This window comes from Denticeps clupeoides, chromosome 3 (genome assembly GCF_900700375.1).
Source record: "Denticeps clupeoides chromosome 3, fDenClu1.1, whole genome shotgun sequence".
NCBI lineage: Eukaryota > Metazoa > Chordata > Actinopteri > Clupeiformes > Denticipitidae > Denticeps > Denticeps clupeoides.
This window is the reverse complement of record NC_041709.1, coordinates 32384455-32400942: the sequence shown is the minus strand read 5'-3', so window position 1 is coordinate 32400942 and position 16488 is coordinate 32384455. Positions and strand designations below refer to the sequence as shown.

The window sequence follows — 16488 nt, the reverse complement described above, 5'->3', positions numbered from 1 at the left end:
CCTTATTTCCATGAAACAAATCTTGTTCTCCATCTGTAGACTTTTGCTTGTAGGAGGTCATTCATTAGTTTAGAGTTAGTTGAGACTGACACCCAGTTCTCCTACCACATATCTCTAATATAAATGATACAATATTGTGTACTTGATTACCTCTTGATGGGATGAATAATGTTCTAATGGATTTGCTAAAGCTGGAGCGGTGATGGATGTAGAGTCTGGTGAGTCCCAGAGAGCTTAAATACATGCTCCATGGGAACCTGATCCACACCCGAATCAAATCCCTAAAGAACTGGATGAATAAAGGGGACTAGACACATGCAAAGTTTGATTTATTTTTCACAACCCATCTTGTTATTGAAGTAAAACCAACATATCAGTAAAACACACCCACAGACACAGGTTTAAGGACCATAAATGATGCATTGGTTTCTGAACTACATCTTGCTGTGCATCAAAAAGCTAAGAAAGGCTGTCACTTCACTGGTCTGATCTTCATGCTGATGAATTTCAGAGAGTACTCATGTCCCTTCCAGTGGTACCAGTTAACACCAATACCATAATAAGTAGCATCTTTTCCCCAGAGATAAATCCCATTGGGGTTGGCATGGTGGCATCCATTATACCAGAAGGCCCCCAGATACGTTTTAGCACAATTGCCGTCATAAGAATCTTGATCTTTGTCGAACGTGCTGAACTTCTGCCCGTTGTGGTGTGCTAAACTGTTCCCTGCAGAGTAAAGGAGATCGAGAAACTGAGACAGATTCTTGAGTGTGGTTGATTTTTCTTTTGATTTGGGAATTTTAATGAATTTTGATGGTGCAAACATCATTGATTTATAAGCATTTTGTTAACCTGCTGACATGAAATGTCAGTATACGTTATAACGTCCGCCAGGTAGGTCCATGTCTCCCAAATTACCCCCATGGGTTTCTAATCACCCTCAATTTACTCCTTTACTGAAGCTCCCCTATTTCCTCACTCCCTTTTTACTCATCTCTTGTTGTGCACTTTATCCTGAAGTAACAGTCTGACGCCAGCTTCCTTCCGTTTGCTCGTAATTTTCATACAAATTCCAAACGTTAAAACATCCTCGGGGCTCGGATGACGATATCAATCAGCAACGTACGCGTCACCCACTCTCCAACAAGGCAAAATTACTGTCTTCTTCGGCCCACGTGACCCAATGCACCTCCCCAGACTCCACCCATTCCTGTGGTTATGAGTTTTGTTATAGGATTTTTCCATACGTGAAAAATCCATATATAAAAGTATTCCTGCACGAGAGCTCAAATCCAAAAAGCTACGAACAAAAAACAGTAACGGTGAATTTTCTTTTACCTGCTCCCCCACTAGCCAAATCACCGACAGTGAGCTTGTACCCCTCTTCCTCAGACCCCACCGAGAAGGTGGAGTACTGGGCGAAGGCCTTATTCCCTTCAAAGTCCACCATGTCCACCTTCAGTTCAAATTTCCTTTTGCCTGTGAGCTGGTGGAGCCACTCCAGCCCTAAGGAAAAAATAATACCCATAATATCACATTACACTATATAGTTCTACACTGATGTAAAGTTGTATTTTAATTTGCTTTTGTCGTTTTTTTTTCCACCTAGCCAGTATTCTCCATCTTTGAATCCAAATCCATTCTTATATTCTTCCCAATTTCGGTAGAAATTCAAAGAACCATCAAGTCTCCTCTGAAATACCTGTGCAGCGGGTAGAGAGTGGCTAGTGAGTGATCAACACAAAATGTATTTTTTCCTCATTGTAAATAATGGTTAGTAACACGTAGGTCCAGCTCACTGTCCAGCCCCCGATTTCGTTGTAGCTTTCGCAGCCCATGTCACAGTACACCTCAACAGGCGACTGAAGCCCTGCAGGGTAAACTGGGTAAACCCCGCTGACTTTGTGGCCAGAGTTGTAGATGTCGGAGCAGTCTTTAGGAGGCGGCTGCACCGAGGTCACCAGCAGAGGGAGAGCCAGGGCGAAGAACCAGCCAGCCTGCAGTTGGAGGGAGGAGACGTGATCTGTTTAAATATGGGCTTTGTGTCCAGAATGGCAACCAGTGATGAAGAGCACTCGCGCAGGATCCAGATACACAAGGACAACGAGGTACAGGGAACATCAGCAGGACATCACAATATAGTAATGATAAAACTAGCCTTAATCATGTTAATGACATACTCACCATTATTATTATGATCGAATTTTCCTTCTTTGCCCAAAAGGTGTTCTTTTGCTGTCAAGACATGAAAACATTCCCAACATCTGTGAGCGTGTACTTGACAAATCTTCTTTATGTTCATGACCAACAATGAAGGGTTACAGTAATCACAATGCTTTTAGATTCGTGATTTAAACATTCCATTTTAATTTGGATATTGAATGTTGTACAAAAGATCAAAATGTGAGATCACACAAAAAAAATAGCGTCTCAACTAATCTGTCACGTCTTATATTTTAGCATTGCCGTAATGTCAATAAAACCATATGCATAAATTATACAAGAGCAAACTAATATTTTAAACTAATGGAATAAGAAAAAAAAATCATGAAACAAAAGACAGCTATGCTTTCTGTGCAATAACTGTTGGAGAGAATGTGTGCTCACCTTCTCAGAGGAACCAGTGATGGGGACAAAGGTCCCATGCTGGTCATCCTTATATAGGATGTGTTAGGTGTGGTGAAATAATGACTCAACTGTTGCAATATCATTTATGACGAAGGCTAATGGCAACTGATTATGAATTACCAAAGACCTTTGCATTGTAAACATGTCCTAGGTCTGTTAGGGAGCTCAGAGCAGCATAAGCTCCTAACTGAGACTATTTTCCATTTGTAGATATTATTTTCACATGTCCTTTACAGTGTCCACCACCTAACCTCATCCACAGAATGTCCAATAGCTGTTCTTCATCACAAAAGGGAAGCAGGATCCTGCACACTACACAAACGATCTGGATTTATGGAGAGGTGTATATGGAGAGGTGTATTAAAATGTATATATGACTGTATGTAAACTAAGATAAATATACTGTACTGTACACATGTAGATTCACCGAATCCCTCCATCCCGCATCGTGGATGCAGGATCCTGTCACTGAAGGAGCTGCTCAGTGCTGTCATGGGGTGGCAGATGTTGTCCAACATTCTCCTGTCACTCACCACCTCCACTGGGTCCAGAGGGCCTCCTAGAACAGCACTGGCCCTCCGGATAAGCCTGTTCAGTCTCTTTCTGTCCCCAGCAGAGATGCTACCTCCCCAGCAGACCACAAGGAAAAATATGGCTCATGCCACCACAGAGTCGGAGAAGGTCCTCAAGAGCGACCCTTGGGGGACTGCATCAGAGAGGGCAGTATGGGTGGGAAGGCAGGGACAGATACGCCAAACCTGAAGTGATTTAGATTATTTGCCCACTGCACACCCCCCACCAGTTCAGAGTTCTGTTCTTTGTGGCCTGAGATGGTTTTAAGGCCTCTCCAGATTCTGCTGAAGCTGGTTTCATTGTCTCCTGATTTGAAGGCCCTCTTCTTCTGCTTGAGGACAGCCTTGATTTAACTATGGGTTTAATTGGTACTATATTAGCCACACCAAAATGAATGTAGTCCATAAAGCAGGTCACAAGGCTGGTAGGGCGGTAGTAGCCTAGTGGGTAACACACTCGAGTGTGAACCAGAAGACCCAGGTTCAAACCCCACTTACTACCATCATGTCCCTGAGCAAGACATTTAACACTGGGTGTAAGTCGCTCTGGATAAGGGCGTCTGGTAAATGCTGTAAATGTAAATGAAACAAGGCTAAATATTTTTTTAATAGAGAAATCAGTTAATTACGCAGAAATTAGTGTTTTGTCATTGATGTTTGTTTAGCGTGAATTAAGTATCCAGTTAATAAAGTAAAAACACATATGCATTTTTGTAATTTATTTTTCTGTTCAAGGCGTACAGTGGCCATACCCCAAGATCCTTTTCACATAAGTTATTAGGTCTGTAGAAAAGCTTTTTATGATTTAACCATCATTATTACAAATATACGTACATACCCTATGCAAATCTATAACATATATATGTATATTAATATTTAAATTGTATTTGTTTTTTACTATGCATTATTTAAACGTAAAATTTTGTAGTTATTAAATAATCTTCGTCTTTCAGCTGGGTGAGATGGTGCGGCGGCGCAGGCAACCGCAGGTCAGGCACTTCATCAGGTTCATGCTGAGATGCATGATGCTGCCCATGTTGAAGAGCATGTGGTAGAAGGCGTGAACCGACAGGCCGCCCGTCTCGTCCGCGTACTTCATGGCCACGATGGGCGTGTACAGGGGGTTGGTGAGGTTTCGAAATCGCGGACTCCTCGCCTCGATCACCTTCTTGGTGCACTGCAAATACCAGATGAACAGGAAGCATTGGGTGCAGAGATGAGGCGATGCAGATAAAGGGAAGTAGACCAAACAGTAGGCTGCTGTGTATTGTACTGTATAAAAAAACGAATGGACCTTTCATTTAGCCCCAATATTATACATTTAGCCCGAACATTTTACATTTAGCCTGAACATTATACATTTAGCCGAACATTATACGCAGTTCCTCGTCCAGGCAATGGTCATCTCTAGACTCAACTATTGTAACTCTCTCCTGGCTGGAGCCTGTGCAGTCACCATAAAACCACTCCAGATTGTCTAAAATATGGCAGCCCGCCTCATCTTCGACCACCCGAAACACACCCATGTCCCTTCTCGCCTCTTTCCACTGGCTCCCGGTAGCTGCTCGCATCAAGTTTAAATCCGTGATATCTCCCTACAGGGCTGTAAATGGAAGTGCACCCTCCTATACAAACACACTACTAACCAGCTACACTCCTGCACGCCCTCTCAGATCTGCAAACGAAACGAGACTGTATATTCCCTCTTCACGGGGTCTCCGATCCCAATCGACTCTGTTCTCCTTCGCTGTCCCTGGTTGGTGGAACAACTTGCCCTGCTCCATTCGACTAGCCGAGACTACCACCACCTTTAAGAAGCAGTTAAAAACCCACTTGTTCAAAAAGTATTTCAAATGAGTCTAACACTAGAAAAAATAATCTAGCACTTAACAATTCCCGAGCATGTTCTATTCCTGACAAGTTCGGCCTTATTAGGGCTCTTAGTTTCGCAACTCAAAATCTATAGAAACCGAATAAGAATTGCTGGTGCACAATTTCACTTTTTCAAAATCACTCGATCTATAGTCACTTTACTATACCTGTCATGGGTATTTATTAATTATTACTTTGTTAGGTTTTTCTTTGATGTTATATTTTTATTTGCACAATTCATATTGGTCTGTTCTTATTTCCCTTTTTTTTACATTGAGCATGCTTTTTAGGACTAAAGAATTTCGCTCGGGCTAAATAGAGCTTTTTCACATCTTCTTAATATCACTTTAGGTATAACTGCGAACTGACCATTGCGATGTCATCAGGTGTCTGGCCCAGTGCTTCAAATATGTCGACAGATGATGGCAGGTAGACATTCTTAAAGTAGTTAACGGTGTCCGGGTCAGTCCCTGGGAACTCCTTCTTGGACACGTCCGCTATCATTTTCATCTCGAACTCGGTGTGAACAGGTCCTGGCTCTATCATTGACAAGCTGAGGCGGTGGAGATCACAGAGGAAAGAAGACAGGTCAAGATATACGCTTATTGCCATGCACAAAATACATCCCACCAAAGGAATTTTAGAATGGCAAAATCAACTCACATCTTGTCACGTTTATGTTCACAAAAACATCAAACCCTTTCAGCAAAATGGATTTTGTAATCAACACAAAGTAGTTTAATCCATGAAAGTCATTTCATTTCATTCACATGATGCAGACTTTCTGTCATTTCTGTCATTTTGTCAGGCAGTGGTGGCCTAGCGGTTAAGGAAGTGGCCCCATAATCAGAAGGTTGCCGGTTCGATTCCCGATCCACCAAGGTGCCACTGAGGTGCCACTGAGCAAAGCACCGTCCCCACACACTGCTCCCCGGGCGCTTGTCATGGCTGCCCACTGTTCACTCAGGGTGATGGGTTAAATGCAGAGGACAAATTTCACTGTGTGCACTGTGTGCTGTGCTGCTGTGTATCACAAGTGACAATCACTTCACTTTCAAAAATGACTTTTTATTGTTGGCTTAATGACTTTGTCATTTCGTCATCTATTCTGTGGACAAAATGAATTGCTAATGTTGACAAAAATGCATTTTATGTGCAATGTGAATCTTTCTGTGTTCCAAACGAGGCCAAAATTTTGGCATTATCGAATTCATTTGATGGCACTTGCCGCCCCATAAAGACACACTAGAAAGCATATCGGCAAAAAAAAAACCCCAGACTCACGTCACATTGAACTTGAGCAGCTGCACGGCGAGGCTCTCGCAGAATCCCTCCATGGCGAATTTGGAGGCGGCGTAGACGTCGTTAAACACCACACCTGACACATGATCATGGCAAGGGGGAGGGAGATTTTTTATTATTATTGAGATTTATATAGCACACCAATGCTTTTGATCAAATGCTTTCTAAATGAATATTCAATCCACGGGGGACTGTCCCTGTAACTACTGATTGTAAGGTGCTCTGGACAAAGATTTCTTATTTCTCTAGTAACTATGCAATAAACGTCTTAAAATTGTGAAATGTATTATTTCTGAATGAAAATGAACATTTTGTCCCATAAGGAAAATGTTCCCAGTTTTACTGAAAACTGACATTTGGGTCCCACAAAGGCAGGAACACACACACACAAACACACAGAAGCTGTACCTTGGAGACCCATGACACTGCTGACCACGATGATGTGGCCTCCTCTCCTCTTCTTCATGTCAGGCATCACCTCCTTTATCATGCGGATGACCCCGAAAAAGTTTGTCTCAAAAACTTTCTTCATGTCGTCCATACTGATGCTCTCCACTGGACCCACCAGTCCAATTCCTGCATTGTTAACTACGGGAATAACAGAAAGAACGGATGTGACTTGGGCGAACATGATTATTATGACCACAGCACTCAACGAAATCTGTTCTCATTGAGCGGTTGACCTCATTTACATTTATGGCATTTGGCAGAAGCCCTTCTCCATAGAGACTTACAACGTGCTTTCAAGTTACCATCAATGAAGGGATCAGTTCAAGTTCATTAGGACCCCCAACTATGAATACAATCTTTTTATTCACTCTGTGTATGTACATAAATTAGACAATAAGAAGGTTACAAGTTAGATGAGTGTCTTCCTTTTACCTTCAGAGATGGAGGAACCAGGCGAGCAGTACTGGAGGCTCGGAGTATACGAGGTGCAGTGCGAGGTGTAATAAGGGCTGTGAGGTTGGATGGTGCTACTCCATGTTTGGCTTTGTAGGCCAGCATCAGTATTTTGAACCTGATGCGTGCAGCTACTGGGAGCCAGTGGAGGGAACGTAGCAGAGGGGTGGTGTGGGAGAATTTGGGAAGGTTGAAGATCAGTCGTGCTGCTGCATTTTGTATGAGTTGTAGAGGTCAGATGGTACGTAGAGGTAGGCCAGCTAGAAGGGAGTTGCAGTATACCAGACTGAACCAGTATCTGGGTGGCACGTGTTGACAGATAAAGGCGGATTCGTCTGATATTGTAGAGAAGGAATCTACGTGAGTGGGAAAGATTGCTGATGTGAGTCGAGAAGGAGAGTTGGTTGTCTATTGTTACTCCAAGGTTGCGAGCTGTTGTAGAAGGAGAGAGCTGTGAGCTCCATGAGTGACACCTTCTGAGTAGTGTGAGTACTGAGTAGTACCGGTTTCAAACCCGCTTCCTTTAACCACTGGGCTACCACTGTCACAGTGACCAGTAAGTAGGGTTGCAAAATTCCCAGAATTTTCAAAGATGGAAACTTTCCATGGGAATTAACGGGAATTAATGGGAATAAACGGGAATTAACAGGAATTTATGTGAATAAACTGGGAATTTTCAAAATTGAAGGTTGGCTCTTCTTAGGGAACTTAAATATAGTTGAGCAAAGTATATTTTAGCATAATATTGAAAAAAACAAACAAATGCAATTCAAATACACTTGAATATCCATGCCATTCCTTAATCACATGTACAGAGCACATGCTTGCTGCATGGCTATTGAGACCACCTACTGGCACTGTGCATGCCTCCATCACATGTACACATGGACCACACTTTTGAGCCTGAAGGACAAAGAGCATTGAAGGCACACATTTGAGCCTGTGGACTTAACAAATGAGGTAAATTGGTGGGAAAGAATATCTAGCAGTCAGAAAATCCTCAAACCTATTGCAGCAGCAATAGCGAAGATAGAGGGGGATGGTGCCATCTTGTCAGATGTCCAGTGCCTTTTTGCAGAACTCAAAGAAGAAATCCAGACAATTCTGCCCACTTCCCTACTACTGAAAGCAGAGGAAACGGCTGTGGTCAAGTCATTGGAACAGCGGAGGGAGTTCTGCATGAAGCCAGTGCATGCAGCAGCATACATGCTGGACCCCAAATATGACAAGGGCATACTTTCTGGGGAAGAGATCAATGGTGCCTATGCGGTCCTTACAGCCATGTCTGACCACCTGGGTCTCAATAAAGGCAAAGTTCTAGGCAGTTTGGCAAAGTATCGAACAAAGCAAGGCCTTTGGAAAGGGGATGGAATATGGCAGTCATGCCAGCACATATCTGCAGCCACCTGGTGGAAGGGACTATGTGAATCTGAGGCCCTTGCACCTGTAGCCTCCATCCTCCTCCAAATCCCACCATCATCAGCCGCCTCCGAGCGCAACTGGTCACTGTTTGGGAACACCCACACAAAGGTTCACAACAGGCTCACAAATGTGAGAGTGGAAAAGCTGGTCGGCATTCGGGCAAACCTACGGCTCTTTGAGCCTGACACAGAGCCATCCTCAACAAGGCTGGAAAGTGACACTGAAGAGGAAGACTCAGAGTTGGATGCTGAGGAAGTGGACATGTTGTTGGATGATGATGAGGTCCAGGAAGAGTCTATTGACTGAGCAAAAATGAGAAAAGAGGATTGCTTGAAGGAAGATTTGCATGTTTAATGGGACGTTTTGGAGGATAAGTGGCATTTTTCATTTAACCTTTTGAATGGGACTTTGTGGAGATTTTTGAACAGGGGGCATTTTTGAATGAACGGGGTTAGGGGATGGTAATATTGAACTCAACATTTCTGTTTTTATTCATCCATGAAACAAGTTATTGAAACGTGTTCTATTCCACTGTACTTACAAATAAATCTGTTGAAATATCTGTTGAAAACATTTTGCATGGAGGTTTTCTTATGATTTCTGTTTATATTTATGCTTGGAAATAATATATTCCCAGTTAGTTCCCATTAATTTCCAAAATTCCCAAACTTAACTTACCATGGAAATTTACCGGAAACTTTTCGGAAATTTACTGGAAATTTTCCACCCCTTTGCAACCCTACCAGTAACCCACCAAAGCAATTCACAGAACTCAACGTCCACATTCTCACCGGGTGCTAGTAGCCTAGTGGGTAACTCACTCGCCTATGAACCAAATCCCACTTACTACCATTGTGTCCCTGAACAAGACACTTGTTGCTCCAGGGGGGACTGTCCCTGTAACTACTGATTGTAAGTTGATCTGGATAAGGGCGTCTGGTAAATGCTGGAAATGTAAATGTCACCGGCATTGCGGGAAAAAGGTGAACACTCAGATCCTAATCTTTAGAGGGACGTGTCAGGAACCTAGGCTGCAATTGTGATTATTCGTTCATTAACAATTGATGTTTTAAGGTCTTGGTCCCCTAATACTGTATCTGAAGACTCTTTCCCGAAGTTCAGCCTTGGTGCAGAATTACAGCCGCTTCTAGCCCGGATTCCCCAATCTTACAAAGAGACATTTTCCTGTCAGGGGAGCTTAAACGTTGAGTCATTTTACTAAGTTCACTGTACGGTCATGACCCAGGCTATTTTCATGTCTGTGTACGGCTCCACAAGAGGCTCGGAATAGATTGTATCTGTAATTAGCTTTAAGAACAGGCTAAATTTATCTCCCCGTCTGGCTACACTGGCTATAAATACTGACCCAGTATATATAACACCTAATAGGTTCTGAATAAATGGAATTTTTAACTGATGCCGTCATTCAGTGGTGATGCTGGTGGTAGCAGCCTAGTGGGTAACACACTCGCCTATGAACCAGAAGACCCAGGTTCAAACCCCACTTACTACCATCGTGTCCCTGAGCAAGACACTTAACCCTAAGTGTCTCCAGGGGGACTGTCCCTGTAACTACTGATTGTAAGTCGCTCTGGATAAGGGCGTCTGATAAATGCTGTAAATGTAAAATGTAAATGCTTTGTATTTTTTATATACGTGAAGTGCTGACCATCAGCGTCAGTCAGCAGATTGCAGAATTGAGTTCATGTCGAGTTCAGCTGAGCTGGCTGGTTCTCCCTGGGTTCCTCACCGGGTCCACACACTTATTCCATGTTTCTAATTTTGTTATTTAAAGTGACTGTTTTTGTCATTGTGAAACACTGCAGCACACGGTGACACGGTGAAACGTGTCCTCTGCTTTTAACCCATCACCCTTGGTGAGCAGTGGGCAGTCATGACAGGCGCCCGGGGAGCAGCGTGTGGGGACGGTGCTTTGCTCAGTGGCACCTCGGCGGATCAGGATTCGAACCGGCAACCTTCTGGTCCACTTCCTTACCCGCTAGGCCACCACTGCTTTCCTGGGTTGTATGTGGGTTTTGATTCTTGTGTATGAGTCTCATTTACATTTACAGCATTTACCAGACGGCCTTATCCAGAGCGACTTACAATCAGTAGTTACAGGGACAGTCCCCCCCTGGAGACACTCAGGGTGAAGTGTCTTGCTCAGGGACACGATGGCAGTAATTGGGGTTTGAACCTGGGTCTTCTACCCACTAGGTTACCACCACCATTGTGTCGAACCTCATGCCACTCACTGAGGACGTCTATGTGTCGGTCCTTGACGGCGTCGATGCACTGCTTGACGGACTCGTCGCTGCACACGTCCAGCGTGAGGAGGGAGAGGGTCTTCCCGTAGGCGTCCCCCGCCGCCTCCACCAGCTTCTCCTTCCTCTTCAGGTCCCGCATGGTGGCAATGACTAGAGAGGGTACAGGAAGAGGAAACGGGATCGAGCCGAGCTCCAGGACCCCACTGTGTGAGGGTGGTAATACCCCTGCTCTTACTCAGGGATGGACTTAGGGCTAAGCAGGGATAAAGGCTATACCCCTAAACAGAAGCCACATACACACAGCACAGTCACATAAGCGTCTACGTAGCACGCTGACGCGCATATATAATTATCACAATGAAATAAGGCATGCAATAAAATTAACAGGGAAGGTTATGGGGTTAATGTGTAAGTCTCAGATGGGAACTCAGCGCTGACCAGAGGTCAGCGTTTCAGCCTCAGGAGCAAAGACTGAAGTCCATGGCTGAATTGCTGACACGTGGTCACCCTCGTCACCCAGTGGTGGACACCTTCATCAAGCACCAGCAATACCATCAGGGCGCGCGCAGTGTCACGCTCCAGAAACCCACAACTGTCACCATCAGAGGTCACCTGTCACCAACCGATCTTCATGCTCATCAGATGAAGCTGAATCCATGTTAAATTTCATATTTTCTACTACTAAAATATTCCATTCTTTTATTTAAAGCATGGGAAACCTACAGAGATCTTCACGCTAATCAAATGAAAAGCTCCAGGACAATCTGGCTTTCGTGACCATCCTCTCGAGATCTTCAGCCCAAGCTGAATCAATTGCATACTTTCTACTACTATAAAATTACATTCATTTATTTAAAGTATGTTGTTTCATGAAATAATAGCCAATATCTGTATAATAATTATTGCAATGACCGTTGTTTAACAAATGATCCTACATAAGAAATTAATTACTATTAACTTTAATTAATCACGATATAACATTAGATGCATTAATATTATATTAACAGGATGGTATATTCGCTTTTTAAAGTTTCGGACTATGTGTGTTGGACGCGGGTCACGTGACGTCATCGGGGGACGGACGCGACGCGGGACAACACGGACACGTGACGCAGCCACGTTCTAAAGTGTGGAGGAGAATATGGTAATAATATGGTAATAATAGTTGAACTCGGACGCTCCTACCGTGGTACCGCCGCGCGTCGTCGCGGGCCAGCAGCACCGCGATGCGCAGCCCGATCCCGGACGAGCAGCCGGTGATGAGAACCACCTTCTGTCCCGGCGCCGCCATCCTCGAGTCCGGGGGACGCTGCGCGGCGACGCGCCTAAAGCGGATCACGGCGGGATTACGGTGGACCCGTCATCTCGTTTTTAAGGATTAGGATTAAGGGGGGGGGGGGGGGGTACGTCCAGGCCGGTTTCCACCTGCTCGCCTCGAAGAGAATCGATAACGAGCGGACTCCGAATAAAGTGAATAAACTCCGGCCTGATCCCGGGAAAGGGCGGGGCTCGGGCGCCCCCTGGCGGCCACCCCGCGTCGGCGCGTCACGGTGTCCCTGCAAATATCCCGTGACCTTACAATGCGAATTAAACTGTAGGATGTCACCTTATAACAGCACGGCTATCACAATAAAGAATTGGTCTCGATTACGGAGTATTTTTATTTTCTTACAACTTTCGCCTCGCAATGTGTTCTGATGCCTTCTGCCAAATCGCCGTATCCTTAGGGGATGGGGTGGGGTGGGGTCCGGAACAATGTCTGGAATGCATTTTCTTTAGATGCGAATGTGGGGTAGAAGAAGAGGGACGAAGGACTCCGCGATGCACACTAGACAAAGGAAATAAAAATGCGTGCAAAGTACATTGCATAGACTTGAAAACACACAGTCGTGGGTACCCTGTAACTGGCAATCATACGCAGTGAGTTCATGTGTGTAAAAAGAGGTATAAAAGGTATAAACAAGAAAAGACGTGCACGAGAGTGGAGTTACGTGCACCACACAGTTATGTGCAGGTATACGTAGTGAGTTAATGTGTAAAAAGAGGTATAAAATGTATAAATACGAAAAGACGTGTACGAGGCCGGGGTTGCGTGCACCACACAGTTATGTGCAGGTATACGTAGTGAGTTAATGTGTAAAAAGAGGTATAAAATGTATAAATACGAAAAGACGTGTACGAGGCCGGGGTTGCGTGCACCACACAGTTATGTGCAGGTATACGTAGGCGAGGGGGAGACCCAGCACTCTCCCTCGGAGGCTGACCTCACCGGTCAGGTCCCAGCCTGTTAAAGATGGATGTGCATTTGACCCAGGGGTGAGCCAAACTCATCAGCAAGAGACAGGCAGGTGTGAGGGGGGCGCTCACACACACACACACACACACACGACCTCAGCCTTACAGCCAGGTCAGCACGCAACCTTAACGTCAGTGACGGATCGGAGTTTTTACAAATCGGATATTTTAATGAGAAAAACGACTGAAGCCACCGCAATGTGTTTAGAACATTGCTCGGCTCGAATAAGGTCGCTGCGAGTGGCATCCCAGCAGCATTCCACGCTTCCCGTCTAGGTGCATGCAGATATTCCGTCATTATCGGCCAGGGCCACTTACAGCACCAGTAACATCTGGATTGGGCTTTTGATCGATTCCACATTTCTAAATGACCCTTGACCTCTGAGCGGTGCCTTTGCAAGCGACCATTTTCCCCCAAACGTAAAGGATCCAATAAAAAAACCCTTCCTGATGTCGGGTTCCTGTGTGCCGCGTTGGTCTGTGACTGTCTTCTGGGGTGGGATGGCGGAGTGAGACATTTGGGGACGAGCGGGTGGCATGTCACCGTGTCCGAAGGATCTCGAGCCGCGGTGTGTGTGTGTGTGTGTTTCTGTCAGTCAAAAGAATCTGGAATCTGCCAGAGCATATTTTATTAGACGGGCAGCTCAGCTTCCTGTCCTGGCATGCTTGTGTGTGTGTGTGTGTGTGTGTGTGTGTGTTTGAGACACAGTGAGAGAGAGAGAGAGAGAGAGAGAGGTAGATGAAGAATGAAAAAGAGGGAGTGGGTTCAGGTCGAGGTTTTCTTCTTCCACGACCTGAGTAAATGAGTCCTATTAAGACGAGTTGGGTCTAATTGAGTGGGAGAGCTGCTCCGTGGAGGTTTACGAGGAACATAAATCCCGCCTGGTGCTTTCGGGAGGGGCGGAGGGGAGGAAGAGGGAGGTGGAGAGCAGGATACCTGCTACACGGTACCCGGGTCTCGGAGTCGGCGTCACGCAGCCGTCCCGGACTTTACGTGCAGCGCGCGATGGACCCACGGGCCGGGGCGTCCCGGGTGCGCGCGCTCCTCGTCTTCGTGGGCGCCGTGACGTCGGCGCGCGCAGGTAAGGCGTCCGCACCGTCGTCCGCATGTTAAAAAATGTCCCCTTGTGCGCGTCATGTGGCCGGGACATGTTGACCGAAGCGGCGCTGCAGGCGCGTTCTGTCCATCCGTCCGTCCGTCCCGCATCACTGTTGTCGGCTGTTTATGTGGTCGGGGCTCCAGCTTTCCTGCAGAAAGTGAAAGTGAAGTGACTGTCGTTGTGAGACACTGCAGCACAGCGCACGGTGGCACAACGAAACGTGTCCTCTGCATTAAACGTCACCCTTGGCGAGGAGCGGACCGGGATTCGAACCGGCAACCTTCTGATTACGGGGCCGCTTCCTTACGCGCTAGGCCACCGCTGCCCCGCAAACTGCACGACAGTTAAGTAGTGACGTCACCAGGGGGGGTCATGGCGTCAGCGGGATGCAGTGTTGATGGTGCCTGATCTATTTCTTTGTGTGTGTGTATAATTGAACTTTTGCACCGTTCCTACTGTTTAACACCCCCTGTTCCATTTGTTGGCCTTCTGGAACCCCCCCCCCCCGAAGTCATAACCATAAAAAACAACAATAACGTATTATTCATAGAACCACCCCCAGTTCGCAAGAATATTCACATTTTCATTTCCAGCATTTACCAGACACCCTTATCCAAAGCGACTTACAGTCAGTAGTGACAGGGACAGTCCCCCCCTGGAGACACTCAGGGTTAAGTGTCCTGCTCAGGGACACGATGGTAGTAAGTGGGGTTTGAACCCGGCTCTTCTGGTTCACAGGCGAGTGTGTCACCCCACTAGGCTACTACCGGCCAGAGAACACCCATGATCCCGTTGTCACGTCTCAAGCACGAGAAGAAGTTGTCCCGGTGCGAGCAGTTGTGCTTCATTAGATCACGTTGGAGCCTGAAATGTAAAAACTTGCCGCAGCTGCTTCCAGTGAGGATGGAGCCACGGGCAACGCAGATGCCCCTGCATCTGCTAACGCTTTCAGGAAACCCTGGGCGCCTCTGCTTTCCGTCTCTTTCCGTCTGTTTCTGCCCTCGCGAACTTTATTCCACGTACCAACGCCGTTAATAACAAGCAGTTGGGGCAGAATAAGGGAGCCGCTGTCCCTGGTGCTGATTCCTGCCCGCTGCCACCTTCATATCTGTCGCTCAAGCGTTTAGAAATGACCTCATGCGTCCCGAGAAATGGGTTTGAATAGAAATTATTCCCAAATTATTAACGAGAAACCGACAAAATTGGCCGATCAGATGTTTCTATTAAGATTCAACTGTAGTGTAGTGTAACTGAGGCCTCGAGTTAATGTTCAAAGTTAAAGTGAAGTGATTGTCACTTGTGATACACAGCAGCACAGCACACGGTGCACACAGTGAAATTTGTCCTCTGCATTTAACCCATCACCCTTGGTGAGCAGTGGGCAGCCATGACAGGCGCCCGGGGAGCAGTGTGTGGGGACGGTGCTTTGCTCAGTGGCACCTTGGCGGATCGGGATTCGAACCGGCAACCTTCTGATTACGGGGCAGCTTCCTTAACCGCTAGGCCACCACTGCCCCAATTGGAATAATTGTTCTATTTTTAACATGCACTTTGAACTGTGCTTTTATAATACTTATAAGTTACATATAAGCTTTATAAGTTAAAACACAATGTGTAGTATTATAATTTTATTACGTGTGCACGTATATCATTCGAATGATGTTTGTCCTGCGTAAACGAGTTTGGATCCCGTCACCGAGATGCGGAGGGTGCTGCAGTAAACGCTGCTTCTCTAGTACCATCAGCTGAACGGCACACTTTGGCCTTGAGGAAGGAAGCCCACAATGCACCAGGCCGGGCAGGTTTAACCATTTGGACATACAGCCTACATAAACCCACTCGTAGGTGTTAGTCTCGGCCGAAAAACGGTTTTACGAAGCGCTTTTCATGCGATTTGATAAGCATAAAGTAAACAAGCACAAGGCAAAAGGAAGCGAATATCATCCTGGAAAATTCCTGAAGGATTTCGAAATGTGCACACAGCGATTGGTCAGGATTTGGTGAACGAGGATATTTAGAACCGGATGTTCGCGGTTGTTAACAGCTGTGGCCATTTAAAGTTTTATAAGCAGATGAACTGGCTCCATGGAGTGAGCAGGCCACCATCTTGGATGATTTCAGAGTGGG

The 16488-nt window shown here is 45.8% G+C and overlaps 3 protein-coding genes across 3 annotated transcripts in view; 1 reads left to right on the top strand and 2 right to left on the bottom strand.

Annotated features, from left to right (window-relative positions):
* Positions 1-472: 472 nt before the first annotated feature.
* Positions 473-3950, bottom strand: LOC114785444 (microfibril-associated glycoprotein 4-like). The gene is made up of 5 exons (XM_028971723.1): positions 3942-3950; positions 1800-1997; positions 1606-1702; positions 1339-1506; positions 473-726 (listed from the first exon to the last, which is right to left on the bottom strand). The coding sequence occupies exons 1-5, from the start codon at positions 3948-3950 to the stop codon at positions 473-475; spliced, it is 726 nt and encodes a 241-aa protein (XP_028827556.1).
* Positions 3905-12425, bottom strand: LOC114785812 (retinol dehydrogenase 8-like). Its single transcript, XM_028972436.1, has 6 exons — positions 12152-12425; positions 10955-11116; positions 6783-6962; positions 6357-6450; positions 5442-5625; positions 3905-4377 (listed from the first exon to the last, which is right to left on the bottom strand). The coding sequence occupies exons 1-6, from the start codon at positions 12255-12257 to the stop codon at positions 4150-4152; spliced, it is 954 nt and encodes a 317-aa protein (XP_028828269.1). The 5' UTR covers positions 12258-12425; the 3' UTR covers positions 3905-4149.
* Positions 12426-14088: 1663 nt separating this feature from the next.
* Positions 14089-16488, top strand: part of col5a3b (collagen, type V, alpha 3b) — a 27895-nt gene continuing 25495 nt past the window's right edge. Inside the window, exon 1 of the mRNA XM_028971972.1 lies at positions 14089-14343. Within this exon, the coding sequence (XP_028827805.1) occupies positions 14268-14343 (76 nt within the window). The 5' untranslated portion in view covers positions 14089-14267. The remainder of the gene's footprint in view (positions 14344-16488) is intronic.

Coding starts and splice junctions, on each gene's coding strand:
- LOC114785444 (XM_028971723.1), bottom strand. Junction 1,703..1,799: donor ACGAAATCGGGGGCTGGACA/GTGAGCTGGACC, acceptor CCCGCTGCACAG/GTATTTCAGAGGAGACTTGA. Junction 1,507..1,605: donor AGATGGAGAATACTGGCTAG/GTGGAAAAAAAA, acceptor TTTTTTCCTTAG/GGCTGGAGTGGCTCCACCAG.
- LOC114785812 (XM_028972436.1), bottom strand. CDS start 12,257: ATGGCGGCGCCGGGACAGAAGGTGGTTCTCATCACCGGCTGCTCGTCC. Junction 5,626..6,356: donor CTGCTCAAGTTCAATGTGAC/GTGAGTCTGGGG, acceptor CCACCGCCTCAG/CTTGTCAATGATAGAGCCAG. Junction 4,378..5,441: donor CACCTGATGACATCGCAATG/GTCAGTTCGCAG, acceptor TGGTATTTGCAG/TGCACCAAGAAGGTGATCGA.